The following is a 15,609-nucleotide window of genomic DNA, read 5'->3' on the forward strand; positions in this document are numbered from 1 at the left end:
TTATAAGGGATTATAATGCATCTGCTTTTAGGAAGAAAGTAGAGCTCAAATTGGTAAATCAAACTTCTTAATAGATTTAGGGGGGGAGGCATAAAAGGGAAACCCAGTTTCCAAAATTAAGTGTGGTAAAATACACATACAATTCACCATCTTAAGTATTTTAATGTCCCAACAAGGACATCAGTCACTGTGATCTTGGCAGTGCCCCCTCAGTTCCAGTCCTCTACTCCTTCTTCCCTAAATGCTGCCAGCAGCCTGTGGTGGGCAGTCTGTGCCACTAATGGCCACAAGGCAGAGTGGCCTTCCTGGTATGGGCTGGGCACACGGCAAGGGCCAGCTGAATAGGCCCGCAGACTGGGAGAAGCAAGTGGGCACCCTGGCCCACACTGGGGCCCTCAGCTTCCCGTAACGAGCTCTGGGGCTCTCCATGTTCTGGAAGGTTGTGTCCAGCACAGAGCCCAGGGCTCCCGCCGGCCTGTCTGGCCAAGGGCTTCACACACAGCTCAGCTCTCATGGCCCACCATCATCCCTCCGGCCTCAGTCCTCACTGTGTGGTTCACGGTGGGGAAGGGCTGGGCACCCAATGTGGGTGCAGCACCTCCCCAGACACCTGTCCTCTTGGGCCTTGGCTGAGAAATGTGGCTGGCATCTTGGGAGAGTAGTCAGATGGAGAAAGAGAGAACTGGGGACCAGCCCCTGCCCCAGAGATGCCACTCTGCAAACACGGGCACACCCCAATGGGAAACAGACGCTGAGGTTCACCTCTCACACGCATGGTCGAAATGCAGTCAGCCCCCAGGTCTCCTGTCACTGGGCCACATCACTCAGGGAGCTCCCTGCTGAGCGTGGGGAAGGGGTCTGGGCGTGGTTGGGGTTTGGGGGGAGTGAGGTCATGACTGAGCTCTACAGCCCAGGCAGCGTGGGAGCCAGGAGCCCGCACTCGCCCTCGGCACACAGGCTCCAGCCTTCTGCTCCGAGGGGTCCGGGCCCCAGGCTGCACCCTGCTTGCACCCACAACCACCGCCCACACGTCCACACCTGTCCAGGCCAGCTGCAGTGGCCTGAGATGATGGACGCTCCTGCCCAAATGTGATTTCCCAGCTGCCGCTAAGCTAATCACCAGCCTCACAGGCAGTTCCTTCCGGCTTCTATGCAAAGGAAACTGCCAATTAGGTTACAATTAATTTCTTACCCAGGGCAAGGCCTGGCTGGAAAAAGACCGGCCACCCAAGTGGCCTGCTGATGACTGTTTGCGGGTCACCAGGCCCCTGTGGCTCCAGCACTCTCATGCCCCAAGGCCCCAGCTGACTTTGGTTGTGCTAGCCCTGGCCTGGGGGTGACCGGCCAGGACATTACGGGCTTGGACCCTGTGTGCCTCTGCTGGGAGAACTGTCCCTCATGCACCCAGCAGGGCACTGTGATTCAGATTTAAACAAATATGTCACCCCACCAAACTTGAGCTCCCTGAACAGAGATGGTCAGCCCATTTTTGTCCACCACCACCCCTGCCCCGCCCCAGCACTCTTTGTGCAACATTTTTTAAAAAATATTTTATTTATTTATTTGACAGAGATCATAAGTAGACAGAGGGGCAGACAGAGAGAGAGGAGGAAGCAGGCTCCCTGCTGAGCAGAAAGCCTGATGCAGGGTTTTGATCCCAGGACCCTGGGATCATGACCTGAGCCGAAGGCAGATGTTTAACTGACTGAGCCACCCAGGAGCCCCTCTTTGTGCATCATTAACAGGCCAGATGTCTACAGTGCATTTTCTGTGAAAGGCTCTGTTCTAAAGCACTTCACATGCATTGTTCCACTTATTAACACAACTGCCAGAAGTAGGGCTGGTTATGATGCCTATCTTGCAGAGGGGGAAACTGAGGCAGAAAGAAGCTACGCACCTTGCCCAAGGCCACTCAGACAGTGAGCCAGGACTTAAGCTGAGGGTCCTGTATGGGGTTGTGTGTGTGGCCACCAAGTTCTCCTGCTCAGTGCCGGCTGTGTACACACGTGCAGATAAGCCAGTGCCCTGGGCCCTGGGACTCTGGGCCACCCACCCACCTGCTTGCAGACCAGGCTGAAAATGCCATCATAGATACCCATCCATACCTCCCTTAGCCTCTTCTAAAAAGCAGGTGCCCCTAGAGGTCTCCTGGTATAAATTTGTTAACATTTCAGTGAAATGGGGTGAAGCCCAGGTATGTGTGACTGGGAGGGAGTCTGCTCAGCCAGTATCTGTCTGACAGGGACAGACACAGTAATGGTTGCTGCGTGCAGAGGAAGTACCTGGCAGGTGCTCACCAATGCTAGGGGCCCGACATGTCTATCTCTGCTGGACACACAAGTGAGCCTCGAGGGATCCTTCCCTCCATCCCACTGGATCCTATTATCACTAAATACTCGAGAAGGTGGAACCAGCAGGCTCCAGCTTCTGCATGTGGATAGTGACCCATGGCTTGTGTCTCCTGGGGGGAGGGATCAGGAAGGTAGGGTCTACACAGGGTGACTGGGACAGAGGCACCCCCATGAGCCAGCAGCAGCCTGTCAGTCAGACAAGGGCCTACTGGGATTGCTCTAGCTCGATGGGGGACTGGAAGGCTGTCCTGTGGTCTGGATGTGCTTCCTTGTCAAGTCTGAGAAGACCATAAAGGGCCCTGTCAAAGGAAGGTCCTTTTCCCAAGGGCTCTCAGAACAGGCCTGCCTCGTGCCTCCAGGACACACTCCTTTCTATGTGGGCCAAGTTTGGGATGTCACAGTGCTGCTGCTGGGACCCCCCTCGCTCCCTCCCTGCAGCTTCGGACCTGTTGCCCCCTCCCCTCCCTTCTCCCCACTATAAGTAAGGGCAGGTGCGATCAGGTGAACAGCACAGGGGACCCCCGCAGGGCCACCACAACCCCTGGACCAGAGGCTGGGTTCTCTCTGGAGATGGGGGGGGTGCCTCAAAGAAGGCCCGAGGGTCTGCTCTGCTGGGAGGGGGCAGGAAGAGAGCTGGGGAAGCCTCTGACAGAGGAAGGTTTCAGCACAGCATGGGTCTGTGGCCAGACAAACTGGCAGGTCCTGAGGGCCCACTGCACACCGAGGGCTTTCCCCATCCATACGGTTTCCCCATCTGTAAAATGACAAGGTTGCATCTGAGGCTAAGGCTCCTTTTAATTCTGATTCCCCTACAAGTCTGTGTGATGTCTGTGCAGAAGCAGTCACAGAATGAACTTTCTGAGCAGGGACAAGTGGCAGGATGGTGGGCATGTTGGAAACCGGGGTGGTCTCTGGGAGAGGGGCGTGGACCATGGGATGCAACAAGATTACAATCACAGGTGTCTTCCTAGATCACCAATGATAAGATAAAAAGACATAACCTAGGTCCAAAGGAGAGATCTTAGGGCAAAGGAAACAGAAAGACAAGGGCTGAGCTGGGCCCAAGCCCACACTCCTTCACTGTCTCTGTGTGACCGGCTGGGAACCAGGACAGAAACTCCTCCTTGGAATCATGGCTGGCACACGCCAGGTACAGAGCACCCGCTGACGGAAGCCAGTTCTCTATTCTCCCTCCTCCATTCTCCCTTCCCCCTCTTCTGGAACCAAAGCAGCCTGGGGCCCACAAAGCCTTCCAGCTACTCCTTAGTCATGGCCCGCCCATCCTCATGCCTCTGCCCAGCACCTCTGTAGCTTCTGGATACAAGGGTGAGCAACGCCTCAGTGCACACTGCTGTCCCAGGAAAACGGCTTCAAGGGACTGGCAGCATGACATCACACAGCCACAATTACGATAATCAACTTACACCAGATCTGCCTGGTTATTTTTAGAGTCAGGACCGAGGTTTAGCAAGACAGGGCGGCCCTGGGTCCTCTGGCTGATGAGTCCTGCCTTGTCAGGTGGGCTGGGTGGGTTGCTGGTTCCTGGCACCCCTCCTTTCCCTGGTCCTTCACAAGGTTATCCCCGGGCACGGCATCTCACACACGAGTTGTGACACCATTGCTTCTGGGGCATTCACGCTCCACGTGGCTTCAGGGTTCAGGTCTTTGGGGAAGGTCCTCAGGGTCCCAGTGGGGTTATGGTGACTCAGCCTCCCCCACTGAATAGCTGATGAACCCATGTCCTCCTCAAAAGGGACCTGGGGCTCAAAATGTCAGAAATGTCACGGACACGGTGAAATGTTAATGACACAAAACAGCTTCTCAGCAATACTGGTGGAGGTTTGATAGAGCAAGGTAAGCCCAACAACAAAAAGACAGCCCACCCAATTAAAACATGGGCGAAGGACCTGAAGAGATGATTTCTTCAAAGAAGATGCAAATGGCCAATGAGCACATGAAAGATGTTCAACCTCACTAATCATTAGGAGAACGCAAATCAAAAGTACAATGAGATACCACATTATACCCCGTACTCTGGCTATAATTAAAACAAAACAAAATAAAAACCCAGAAAATAATAAGTGCTGTCAAGGATGTGGCAAAATCAGAACTCTCACACACTGCTGGTGGGAATGCAAAACAGTGCAGCTGCTGTGCAAAAACAATTTGGCAATTCCTCAAAAAATAAAACAGAATTATCAGATGGCCCAGCAACTCCACTCCTAGGTATGTATCTAAGAAGACTGAAACCAGGGACTCAGATATTTGCCCATGAACATTCACAGCAGCTTTAGACACAACAGCTAAAAGGCGGAAACAATCTTAATGTCCATCAGTAGGTGAATGGATACATAAATGTGATATTTACATCCAATGGAGTATCACCCTCACAAGGAAATAAAATATGGATGTATGCCACAATGTGCACGCACTTTGAAAACACGATGCTAAGAGAAAGACGCCAGATAAAAAGGTCTATTTATATGAAACATCCAGAGAGGACGAACCCATAGAGACGGGACGCAGAGCAGTGGTTACCAGGGGCTGAGAGTTGGGGCGCTAGGGGGGCAATGTCTAGGGGCTAACAGCTCCCTTTTGCGGTGGTGAAAATGTTTTGGAGCAACACAGCAGCAATACCAAGGCAACACTGTGAATGCACTAAACGCCACTGAATCGTTCAGTTACCATGGCTGATTTCACGTTGTGTGAATTTTACCTCCCCCCAAAAAAGCAAACTGTAATTATCCACCATCCCTCCTTCCCCAGTCCTTGGGCCCAACGCAGGCCCTGGCTGTGCTGACCAGGAGAGCAGACGTCGAAGAGGTGGGGCTTAAGGGTGTGAGTCTGGAGGGGGGGCGCCCAAGAGCATCCATGGGGGCCCAGGCGTGTGCCCTCCCACTGCCACACTCTCCTTTATACTAGGGGCTTCTCTTGAGGGAAGGGCCACGTGACAGGACTCCAGATTGCAGAACTTGGGCAGAGTGCCGGGGGCCCCCTCCAGGCCTGGCTCTGTGCCCCTCCCTGAGCACATGGCTGGGCATGGAGTGCCTGGCGGGGGGCACTGTCAGCAGGAGACACACGGACCGTGTTGAGTCACGGAGACTATGGGAGCTTCCGTTACCAAGTACATCCTCACCTGCCCTCAAAGATACGAGTGGGAGGGAAGCAGGGAAGCAAAGACTATTTGAATGGGCTCTCACTCAAGAACCTTCAAGGCTCTGTGCAGTCATGTCTGTGGTCCCTCTGGATGAGCAGCCCGTGAAGACCACCCTTGGGGCTGCCTACCTGACCAGGCGCATCCCTCGGATGGCAAAGCGGGTCCCCGCAGTGCTAAGTGCATGTTAACCCTGCTTCTGCCGGTGAGAAGATGGAGGGCGGCAACTCCAGGGCTAAGTGGCTGCTGGAACGGCGCCCTGCGCCCCGACTCCATCCTTTCTCCTCCCCAGAAAGGAGAGAAAGCAGCAGATGCCTCAGGCCAATGTCAGAAGTGCAGGATGGGGGAGCAGGCAAGGAGAAAACCTGCACCACCCACTATTTCTGTGTCTTCGCTTGTTTCACTGGCAAGAGGAATTTAAGGAACAAACTCCTGAGACTCTCAGACGGCTGCCATCACTCTGCACACCTCCGAGTCAACCCCCGCAACACACCCCACCCTCAGGTCCTGGCACAGAGAGACCATATTTTCCCCAGCATTTGCTAGGCCACTAATTAAATTTTAGGAAATTGCGTTTTTTCTTTTCTCCTTTCAAAAAGAGTGAGAATCACTGAAATCTGCTGGTGATCATACAGACACCTAGGAGACCCAAGCTTTGAGGGTCAGTACCCTGCTGGGGGCTTTCTGATTTATTTTGGCAGCAGAGCCCTGTCTCCCATCAGAGAGCAGGTCAGGCTGCTGCTTGGGCTGGGCTCAGAGCTTTGACTCCCTTGTGCCCCCGGCACTGGGCCATGCTGCCTTCTAAGCGCTTCTTGGAGGCAAGGGCCCTGCAGAACCTAGACATCAGCGCCCCTATGTGACAACGGCCCAAGATGGCAATGAGGGGCAGCTGCCAGCGACTGAACTTGAGAGGGGGGCTGGGGCCCCAGGACCTGGGCTACAGGGACAGACATCTCCCCCGAGGTGGGCCTGGAACAGGGCCCTGCCTGTCACAGAACCCCAGGCTTGCCCCCCACTCCCCGCTGTGAGACTGTCATGGACAAGTGGACCCGGCAGCCCACAGGTGCACAGGTGACTCTCCTTAGGTAGTGCCCGGGCTGCTGTACTTTGTGGAGCCACTCACAGGGCAAAAGCAAACAGAGGTGTTTGTTCGGGGCTGGCCACCTGCTCTCCTTGGGGGCCCAGGTAGTGCCTGAACAAGGTCCTGTTGGCATCACCCACCCCACAACCGCATTTTCTAGGGGCGTCATCTCCAAGTGGAGAGGAGCCAAGGGAAGAATGTCATACTGCTGCCTCCTCTTGTCCACCACCTCCTTGCCCAGAGTCTGCAAGGGAACAGCGCAGGGCCCACTGGCTTCACGGCTCCAGCCTTGGGGACAACCACAGAGTTGGAAGCCTGAGCCTGCGGGGAGCCCAGGCCTCGTCTGGTCCCAAAGCTGAGGAAAGGTGGACAGTAGGAAGACTAGACAGGGAGGGAGGGAAAGAAGGCTCAGTCTACAGGTGTCCTGTAGTCTCCCAAGTGTCCTGGAGCGTTGGCCCAAAGACAACCTCACCTGCTAAGGTTTTCTGATGTGAGGTGGGGCCCTGCCTCTGAAGTCACAGCCTCCCTTAAACCCCCAAACACCACACCTGGATTGCCACTCTGGGGTGGTGAAGGGAAAGCCAGGTGGGCTCTGGGAGGCCTGGGCATTCCTAGCCCTTCAAGTGTCCTGGAAGCACCCTCCCCAGGCCAGAGGGCCTCCCTGGGTTGGCCTCTCTGAGTTGCACTGATGCCCCAGTCTTCCAGGAGCATCACCCCATAGAGCATGGAAGAGGGCCCTCCGAGACCTACAGGAGGCTGAGGAGAGGGAGCAAGGGAATAGGAGGGAAACAGGCAGGGGGACTGGGAGACCCCCGGCTGTCATCACCGTATTGAAGCCCACAGCCAGGAGGGTCATTTGCCTGCCTGGCTGCCCAAGGCCCTCCCCTACCCTGCCCCTTAGCCTGCCTCTCGCTGAGCACCTTCTTGGAAATCACACCCGTGCATTTGGGAGAAGTGATGGCTTAGTGCTTCCTTTACTGCCTGACCCTCCCTGCATAGTGACAGTTCTGAGGTCAGAGGGCCTTTGTGTTGTCTCCTGAGGGCATCTCCTGCCCTGCAGAAGCTCCCTAGGTAGCAGATGGTTCCCTGGGGTGTACTTGTGGATCATTATTATTGTTATTGTTACTATTAAATCACTCACTCAGAGAAACAATTGCAGAAATGAGGAGGAGGAGAGAGAAGAAGGACACCGGGAATAGGAAAACACAGGTAGGAGGAGGAGGACACAGGGAGGGGAAGGTTATGGGGAGGAGGGCACGGGGAATAGGAGGACCCAGGAAAGAGGACGACACTGGGAGGAGGAGGACATGGAGAGAAGGACATAGGGAAGGGAGGACACGGGGAGAAGAAAGAGGGCGTGGGGATGTAAGCTTAGGTCAGGAGCCCCTGAACTACCCTCACAGCAGGGAGTGTCCTCCTCCACACCCACAGGACAGGGAGGGGGTTCCACAGTAGAAAAGTAGCTGCTTCCACAGGGTGGACGGAAGCACTGCTTGGGAGGGTAGGGCAGCGTCTCTCCAACTCTGCCTTTCTTCCTGGGTCCCTGGTTGGGCGCTTTCTTCTCCCAGGCTGCCCCGGTGCCCTGGGAAGGAGGGCCCTGTCCTGGAGAAGGAGACACATTTGCACTCATGGCCCCTGAGCCCAGCCCCCCACCCCACCGCACCCCACCCCAGCACAGTAGCTTCTACCAGGTGCTGGGTCCCCACGCAGAGCCTACACCCTCAAGCAGATTTCCTCCTGCCTCACAAGAGCACACACACTCCTGTCCTACGCCCCTGTCCTAGGCCCAGCTATGCCAGGGCCATGCTGGAGGGGCTGTCTCCAAAACTGTAAGACTCCCAAATATCATCTAAAGCAATGGTCCGACCTAAGAAATCAGCCATGACCCAGAAGAGCTCCTGTTTCAAGCACAGCGCACACTTCACTCCTGTAGCTGGGCTGGACTGGAGCCCTGAGCAGGTGAGCACTGGTGGGGGAGAGGGCTCAGGGCTACCTTCACTTCCTAGGATCCCTCCTCAGCCCCATCCCTGGTCCCCACCACCGCTGGCCTGGAGAAGGCACTTGAGGAAAGCCAGAGGCCTGGGGGTGGGGAGTCTTCTCCACAGGCTGTAGTCCACAGGCTACATGGGGCACGGTTTCCTCATCTGTGAAATGGGAAACCAAGGTCATGTCCCTTAGGGTCTCGGGAGGTTACAGGAAGCTAGTTGACAGGCAGTGCTCAGCAGGGGACGAGCGGTCTAGGAGTTCCCTGGGGTGGCTGCTGCTGACATCAGCCTTGTCCAGCTAAGACCAGAGGACAGAGGAGTCCTCTCTCAGGTCACAGAGAGGGATAAGGCCTCATGGGAGGTGGTAGCTTCCGGGCCCTCCATTCCCCTTGGCACCTTGGGCTCCATTTTAACAGATACCATAATTTTTAATTAGTTTTCTCTTCCCCTGGCTAAAAGGCCATTAGCTCCCCATTAGGTGAATGCATCCCATTTTCTTCACACCACCAAGGAAACAGTGATTGACTTAGCTATCCCTAAAGCAATTCTGCAGAATAAAGGCAAATTAGCAATGGGCTCAATAAACTTTCCCGTTTGTTCTCTGTTTGCAGGCCCCACCCTTAGGAGCCCGCCAGCCAGCCCATCCCCTGTAGCTAGACTCTGTTGGAGGCCCCCAGAGGTCAGAAGGGCTTAGCAGGGATGCAGGCTAGGGCGGAGGAGAAAGAGGGGAGGGCCCAGCTGAGCTGGTGAAGCAGGGCTTGTCTTCTACCAGTCCCGGGCAAAAGAGAGGGAGGGGCCAAAAGAAAGTAAGAAGTAGGTGAGGCAGCCTTCCCAGCAGAGGTGGCTCTGATATCTGGTCCAGGCAGAAGTGGCTTGCCCAGGCCACACGGCAGAGGCCTGGGCCTGGCATCCCGGAGAGGGAGCCTGCCAAGTCACGGCAAGTCTTCCCTTCTTTGGTGCTGGGGAGTGAAAGTCCCAGAGGTCTGCAGGGAGAGAAGGCAGGTCCTTCCTTGAAGCCACAGGTGCTGAGCAAAATGGGACCCAAGAAGCCAGACCAGGAAGACAAGGGACGCGAGGCCTGCTGAGGGACTGTGGGAGTCAGGGAGATGGTGCTGGGTGAGGTGTCAGCCTGGCAGGGGCCCAGAGCCGGGACTCAAATTGCTGAGGGGCTGTATCTGTGTTGAGCAGCAAAGTGCTAGAAACTCTTCTAAGAATAAGTCTTAGATGGAAGTTCCCCAGGTTCTAGGATTCTCTGGGACCACTGGGCCGTGTCCATGAGTGTATGAGGAAGTGGATATGTGTGAGTGGCAGGGAAACGGGCTGGGTTCCCTGGGGGAGGGTGGAGTGTGGGGGGTCGAGCCTCATTCACTGGGGTGTGTGTGTGTGTGGCCACGGGGGTCATGATTACATACCCTTGAGCAGGGGCAGGAGTGTGTCTTGTGATGACCAGCTATGAGTATGAGTGAGTGTGTGTGTGTGTGTGTGGGTGAAAGAGAGAGATCCTGTGTGTGTGTGTGTGTATGAGAGCGAGACTGAGACCCTGTCTGTGTGTGTGTGAGAGAGAGACCTCGTGTATGAGATAGAGATACTATGTGTGTGTGTGTGTGTGTGAGACAGAGAGAGAGAGAGAAAGACGGGGGGAGACCCTGTGTGTGTGAGAGAGAGGGAGAGATTCTGTGTTTGAGAGATTCTGTGTGTGTGTGTATGTGTGTGTGAGAGAGACCCTGTGTGTGTGTGTGCGTGCACGCTCATGTGCATGCTCACACCCACACACGGATACCATGATGTGGGAGAAGAGTGCGTCGGTACCTTTTTCTGAAGGTGTATGTAGTCACACACTATGACAGTGTCCCCACATGGAGGGGCACCAAGCTGCAGGCATCTGTTTATGTCCCATGGCCTTGCTCTGGACATCCCTGTTCCCCCTTCCTGGCCAGCTCTGAGGTAGCAGGGCTCCTTTCCTCTGCGCACTGCCTCCTCTGGATAGCCTCTCTACTCTCCTCCTGTCAGTCCCCCAGCACAGAAGAGAGCCTCCTGCCTTGGGGGAATTGTCTGGCCAATCAGGGGACAGTCTCATCCTCTAGAGACCCAGAGCATCCCCTGGGCAACAGGCCTGGTCACCGGAGCGCTGCATCCACAAGAGGGCGCCCAGAGGCTGAGCTGCTCTCAGCCTGGGTGGGTCCTGGAGCCGCTGCAGGGCTCACTAGTGATGGCCTGGTTCGGCTCAACGAGAGCCAGACTCAGCCGCTCCTCCGCTGCTGCTCCAAGCGAAGGATGCCCCTGTGCTTCTCCCAGGGCCCCAGCTGTGTCCTCCTGGGGGCTGCAGGGCCATTTCCCCACTCTCAGCACCCACCAATCATGGTTTCTTGGTCATCCCAAGGGAAGGGTGGGCGGGGTGGGACGCTAGCCTTCCCTGCTTGGAGAGCCTGTCTTTGGCCACCAAATTCTGTGGGCCAAGGGTGTGGAAAAGCCACCTGCATTCAGGCCAAGTGCCACAGGCTGACCGTTGCAGCCTGGGCTCCAAAGTCTAGCCCTTAAAGCCTCGCAGGCACCCCAACTCGGCCAGCGGCTGTGGGAGAGCATGGGGAAAACCTCTGCAGGCAGCGGGGCTGGCACAGGCTGCCCAGCCAGCACTAGCTTCCGGCTCACACCTAACTACACACCCACAACTACAAAGTTACAACTCAGAGTTACAAGAGATCTTCAGAACATTCTGCTTGTGTTTACCTTTGTCCTGACTGCAGCCTCCGGGGGAGTCTTCCCCCATGCAGCCCAGTGACCCCAGAGTTCTCCTACCGGAAACAGACTCCCTCCCCCTCATCCCTCCTCAGGGCAAGGGAAGGGCTTCTCCCCTGCCTTCCCCATGATGGGCTGCGAACCCATTCTGGTTTCAGCATCTTGCCAGGGAAACCCAGGATTCAGCCACACAAATGAAGCCTTTGGGGCCGGTCTGTGAACCCAGAATCTGCAAAACCAGAGGCTAGAGGCAAGGGACCACTGCTTCTCCGGTTCCCAAAGGCCACAGGGAGAGAAGGCCCTTTGTAAGCAGCGGGAGAGGGCAGCTTTCCCTGTCGGAGAGAAACTCGGTGCATGCTGAAGGAGAAGATCAAGTCGGGGCTGGTTCAAGGAAAACTAAAACGCATGGCCAACGGGTCAAAGAATCTGTGGCCTTAGGCTTCATTCTATCTGAGTTTGGGGCGGGGGTGGTGACCAGCCTTTGCAAGGCCACATTCTCAGCACCGAGGCTGGCCGAAGGCGGCACATAGCCCTGCCCCACTGTAGGATAGTTAAAAGCGCTTGGCCAAGAGCGGTCTCCTGGTCGCAAAGGCCGCACCCTCGGGTAGCCTGGCGCGCGACTCGAAGGCTGCCTGTTGGAACTCTGGCCGCGGCGGGCCCTCCCCCCGCTGCGCTGGGCCAGTCTGAACAGGCCCTCGAGGGCAGCCTCCCAGAAACCACGGGCTTTTCGGGTTTTTAAAGCCTAGGGTGGCAAAAGCGCACGAGGGAAAAGCAACCTTTTATAAAACAGCAGGTGCCCTTCGCACCCCTGGGCGGGCCAGGGAATCCGAGCTGGAGGAGGAATACACCGACGTGGAACGAGGAAAAGAAACCAAGTCGGAACATCTGCAGAGACAGAGCTGCCCGCGTAAGTCGCGGGCTTTCTCGGGCTACACCACCCGGCCTCCCCGACCTGCGCCGAAATGGCAACAAGGTCCGTCCGGTTCGCTCCAGGACGCGGGCGCGAGGCGCTACCAGGCTGGGACGCACCGCTGCGGCTCAGGCCCTGGGCACCGACCCCGGCCGCCCGGCCCACGACCCGTTCCGGCGGGAGACCCGCCCAGCCCGGGCCTCGAGGCGCCGGGTCTGCCGCCCCACCTCGCTCGCGGCTCAGCCCGGGCAGCGGGCAACTGCGCAGCCCGCTGCCCGCAGCCAAGAGAAAGGCGTTTCCGAGCGCGTCCGCTCCGCAGCTCGGCTCCAGGCGGCAACTTCGCCCCGGTCGCTGCGGGCACGGGCCCCCGGCAGAACTTACCTTCGCCGAACAGCGGCAGCAGCAGCAGCAACCGCAGCCCCGCGGCGCCGGCCGTCGCCGTCGCCTTCGCCATGGCCCGTGCGCGCCGGGGCGGTGGCAAGAGGGCTGCTGGCTGGGGCCCGGGTATCGGCGGCGGGGTGCGGCGCTCAGCCTGGCCGCCCCATGCCCGCCCGGGACGCGGGGGACGCGGGAGACACTGGGGGCGCAGAGCGTCGGGGCGCCGACTCCCGCTGCTCTCCACTGCTGCGCGCCTGGCTCTGGTCGCGGGACTGAGGCGGGGCGCGCGCGGGCTGCGCCGCCGGAGAGGGCAGGGGCGGGGCGGGGCGGTGAGGGGGGCGTGCCGGGGGCGTGCCGGGCGGGGCCAGGGTGCGGGCGGGGTGCGGGGGTAAGGGCGGGGCTCGGGGTACCGGCCGTGGTGTGGGGGTGCTGGTGCGGATCCCGCCTCACACGGAGAGGAGACTGGTGCTGGACTCGGGATGCCGGTGGGGCCGGGTGCGAGTAGCACCGAGGTGCAGGACTCGGGGTGCGGGGCTGCCACCTGCAGCCCCAGTTCGCGCACCCCCCGCTCGCCCAGCCACTCTTCCTCAGCCCGTGCGTCCGCTCGCGGTCCCTGCGCGTCGCCCTTTCCGGCTGCCCCGTGAGGGCTGGGAAACCACGCAGGGCTGCGGGGTCTGGGCGGACTGGCGAGGGGTGCGCCCCAGCGGACCAGGAGGCTAGGCGGGCGCCCCGCCTCCAGGCTCTCGGCGCGGGTCGCATCTTCCGCCATTTCTCAGAGGGGGGAGACGCGGTGGGAGTGCGGCCTCTCCTGGGACCCGAGGTGGGAGGAGGGAAGAGCCTGGGCAAGGGAAGGGGAGTCTGAGCGCTTCATGCGCACTCCAGGAGCGAGCCTGGCGCGTGGCTGGCAATGTCTGCGGCCGCGCTGAGAGACAGAGTGACATCTCCTGGGGCCAGTTTGTGATCCCCCTCACTTTAGGACCAGTGCAGCCGATGGGAGCAGGACACCGGCCCAGGCCTTCAAGGAGGTCTGGCACTGGAACCTAATGGGGTGCTTGGACGGTGAGCGTCCTCCCTTCCCAAAAGGAAAACTCTTAGTATGTGGACTGAGTAGGAGAGCAACTAGCTGGAACTCCAAATAATGTAATTTTTTGCCCAAATAAGTGATGCCAATAAACACATCCAATCCAATAAAGGGGGAAACTTAGACCCCGGGCCCCTAACATAGGGGGGCCTGGAGTGAGGTTGGAGTTGGAGTTGGAGTCTAGGTCTCTGTGGGAAGAGGCCAACGTTCTCTCCCACCCCTAGCTGTCTTTTGAGGTCTGGCCTCCACTTAGGTGAGGAGGAATAGAAGCCCATGGAGCCCTGGGGTGGGAGGGTCCAGCACAGGAGGCCTGGGGTGCCCCTCCTTCAGCATCTCTTTTTCCTGCTGTGCAGAGCCCCGCCCTCTTCAGGGCTGAATAAGAGATGAGCACATCCCTCTGCAGATATGAAGTCAAAGTGAAGTCACCCTGGTAGGCAGGAGATGCTGCCAAGACAGAAGCTGCCTGGGGGTTCTGCCAGCGGAGATGTCCAGAGCAGGCCTGCTGGCGGGAGGCCAGGGCACAGCGCTGCCAGCTCAGGAGAGCCACCCTGCGGCCACCAGACCTCATGTTGCTTGCCTGACACCACCAGGGCCCCGGCCCTTGGATTTATGAGGCTAGAGTTTGCCATGGGAGGGCTTCCTTGGGTGCAGACAAGCCCTACTTTCTGGTGGTAATAAGGCTGTATACTTGGGCTTCTGCCCAGGGAACAGACTTGAGTGGAAAGGAAGGGGCTGAGGGGGACTTCTTCATTGCAAATCTCCCATGGAAGGAGAATGCAAAAGGAAAAGGGGTGGCCTGGCCCATTCTTCCAACCAGCCTCATCCCCACACCTCTCAGGGACCACCCTGGCCAGGCTGACACTGGCCAGGCTGGATGTCTGGGTGTGCTCTGTGTGACCATCTCGAGAGCTGAGGCTGTGGTCCTGCCTGGACCCCCTCAAGTCCTTCCACCCTCTTTCCAGCACCACTTTTGAGGGTTTTGAGTGGACACCCAACACCATGGTAGGGGCGTTGCCCTCTTCTTAGAAGAAGTTCTGGGAGGCTTCACAAGTCTACCTCTGATGCATGTGCACACACACACATGTACATGTGGGTATATGCCTGTGTTCACAGACATGGACATTCCTACCCTCTTCCACTGTATGCCCAGGGGCCTGACCAAAGTGGCATCCAGTAGAGGGCAGAGGTGAAGACTTGGCCTTGTATGCCTGAGAACTGCAGAGAGGGGAGTGACTCAGTCCTGTGGGGGCTTGAGCATTGGCTCACGCTCGCTAACTCAGAGCAGCAGGAAGGATCTTCCTCACTCAGCAGAGAGGAAATAGATATGGCCTCTCTGAGGTCCCACAAGAGGAGGTCAGAGGCCAAGCTAGGGTAGAATTCAAATATGTCAGGTTGTTATCCCCAGGAAGTTCTTCTCACTTCTCTGTCCCACGGCAGCCCTGGGACATTTGCCTGGCAGAGTTTGCTGGAGGCTCCTGCTCCCTGTCTTGGCTTCTCCTGGTCATCTCTCTGGCAGTCTCAGTTTTCCTAACTGTAAGGATACCCCTCTCAGAAGGAAGAGTGAGGATAGAAAGAGGAGTACATATGAGGATAGAACTCAGTGCCACACACACAATAGGTGCTCAATAAATCATGGCCATCATCTTGCCCAGGTTTAGGAGTTGCTGTTAGCATCCTTGCCCCGACAGACCACAGTGTTGAGGAACGTGGGCTCCCACAGGCACTGAGAGGCTCTCTGGGATGTGGGGAGCAGGTGCATTACAGTGTCATCAGTGCTCCCCACTGCTGCCCACAGACCCCCTTGGAGTATCACCAGAGCACCTTTCATCAATACACAGATCTGGGCACCTGGGTGGCTCAGTTGTTAAGTGGCTGCCTTTGGCTTGGGTCATGCTCCCAGGGTCCTGGGATCGAGTCCTGCATCAGGCTCCCT

General features: G+C 57.5%; 1 protein-coding gene across 1 annotated transcript in view; it reads right to left on the reverse strand.

The window, feature by feature from the left end:
• RET (ret proto-oncogene) overlaps nt 1–12,864 on the reverse strand; it is a 51,069-nt gene extending 38,205 nt beyond the window's left edge. The window contains exon 1 of the mRNA XM_046027360.1: nt 12,599–12,864. Within this exon, the coding sequence (XP_045883316.1) occupies nt 12,599–12,671 (73 nt within the window). The 5' untranslated portion in view covers nt 12,672–12,864. The remainder of the gene's footprint in view (nt 1–12,598) is intronic.
• Nucleotides 12,865–15,609: the final 2,745 nt, after the last annotated feature.

This window comes from Meles meles, chromosome 13, assembly GCF_922984935.1.
Source record: "Meles meles chromosome 13, mMelMel3.1 paternal haplotype, whole genome shotgun sequence".
Lineage (NCBI taxonomy): Eukaryota > Metazoa > Chordata > Mammalia > Carnivora > Mustelidae > Meles > Meles meles.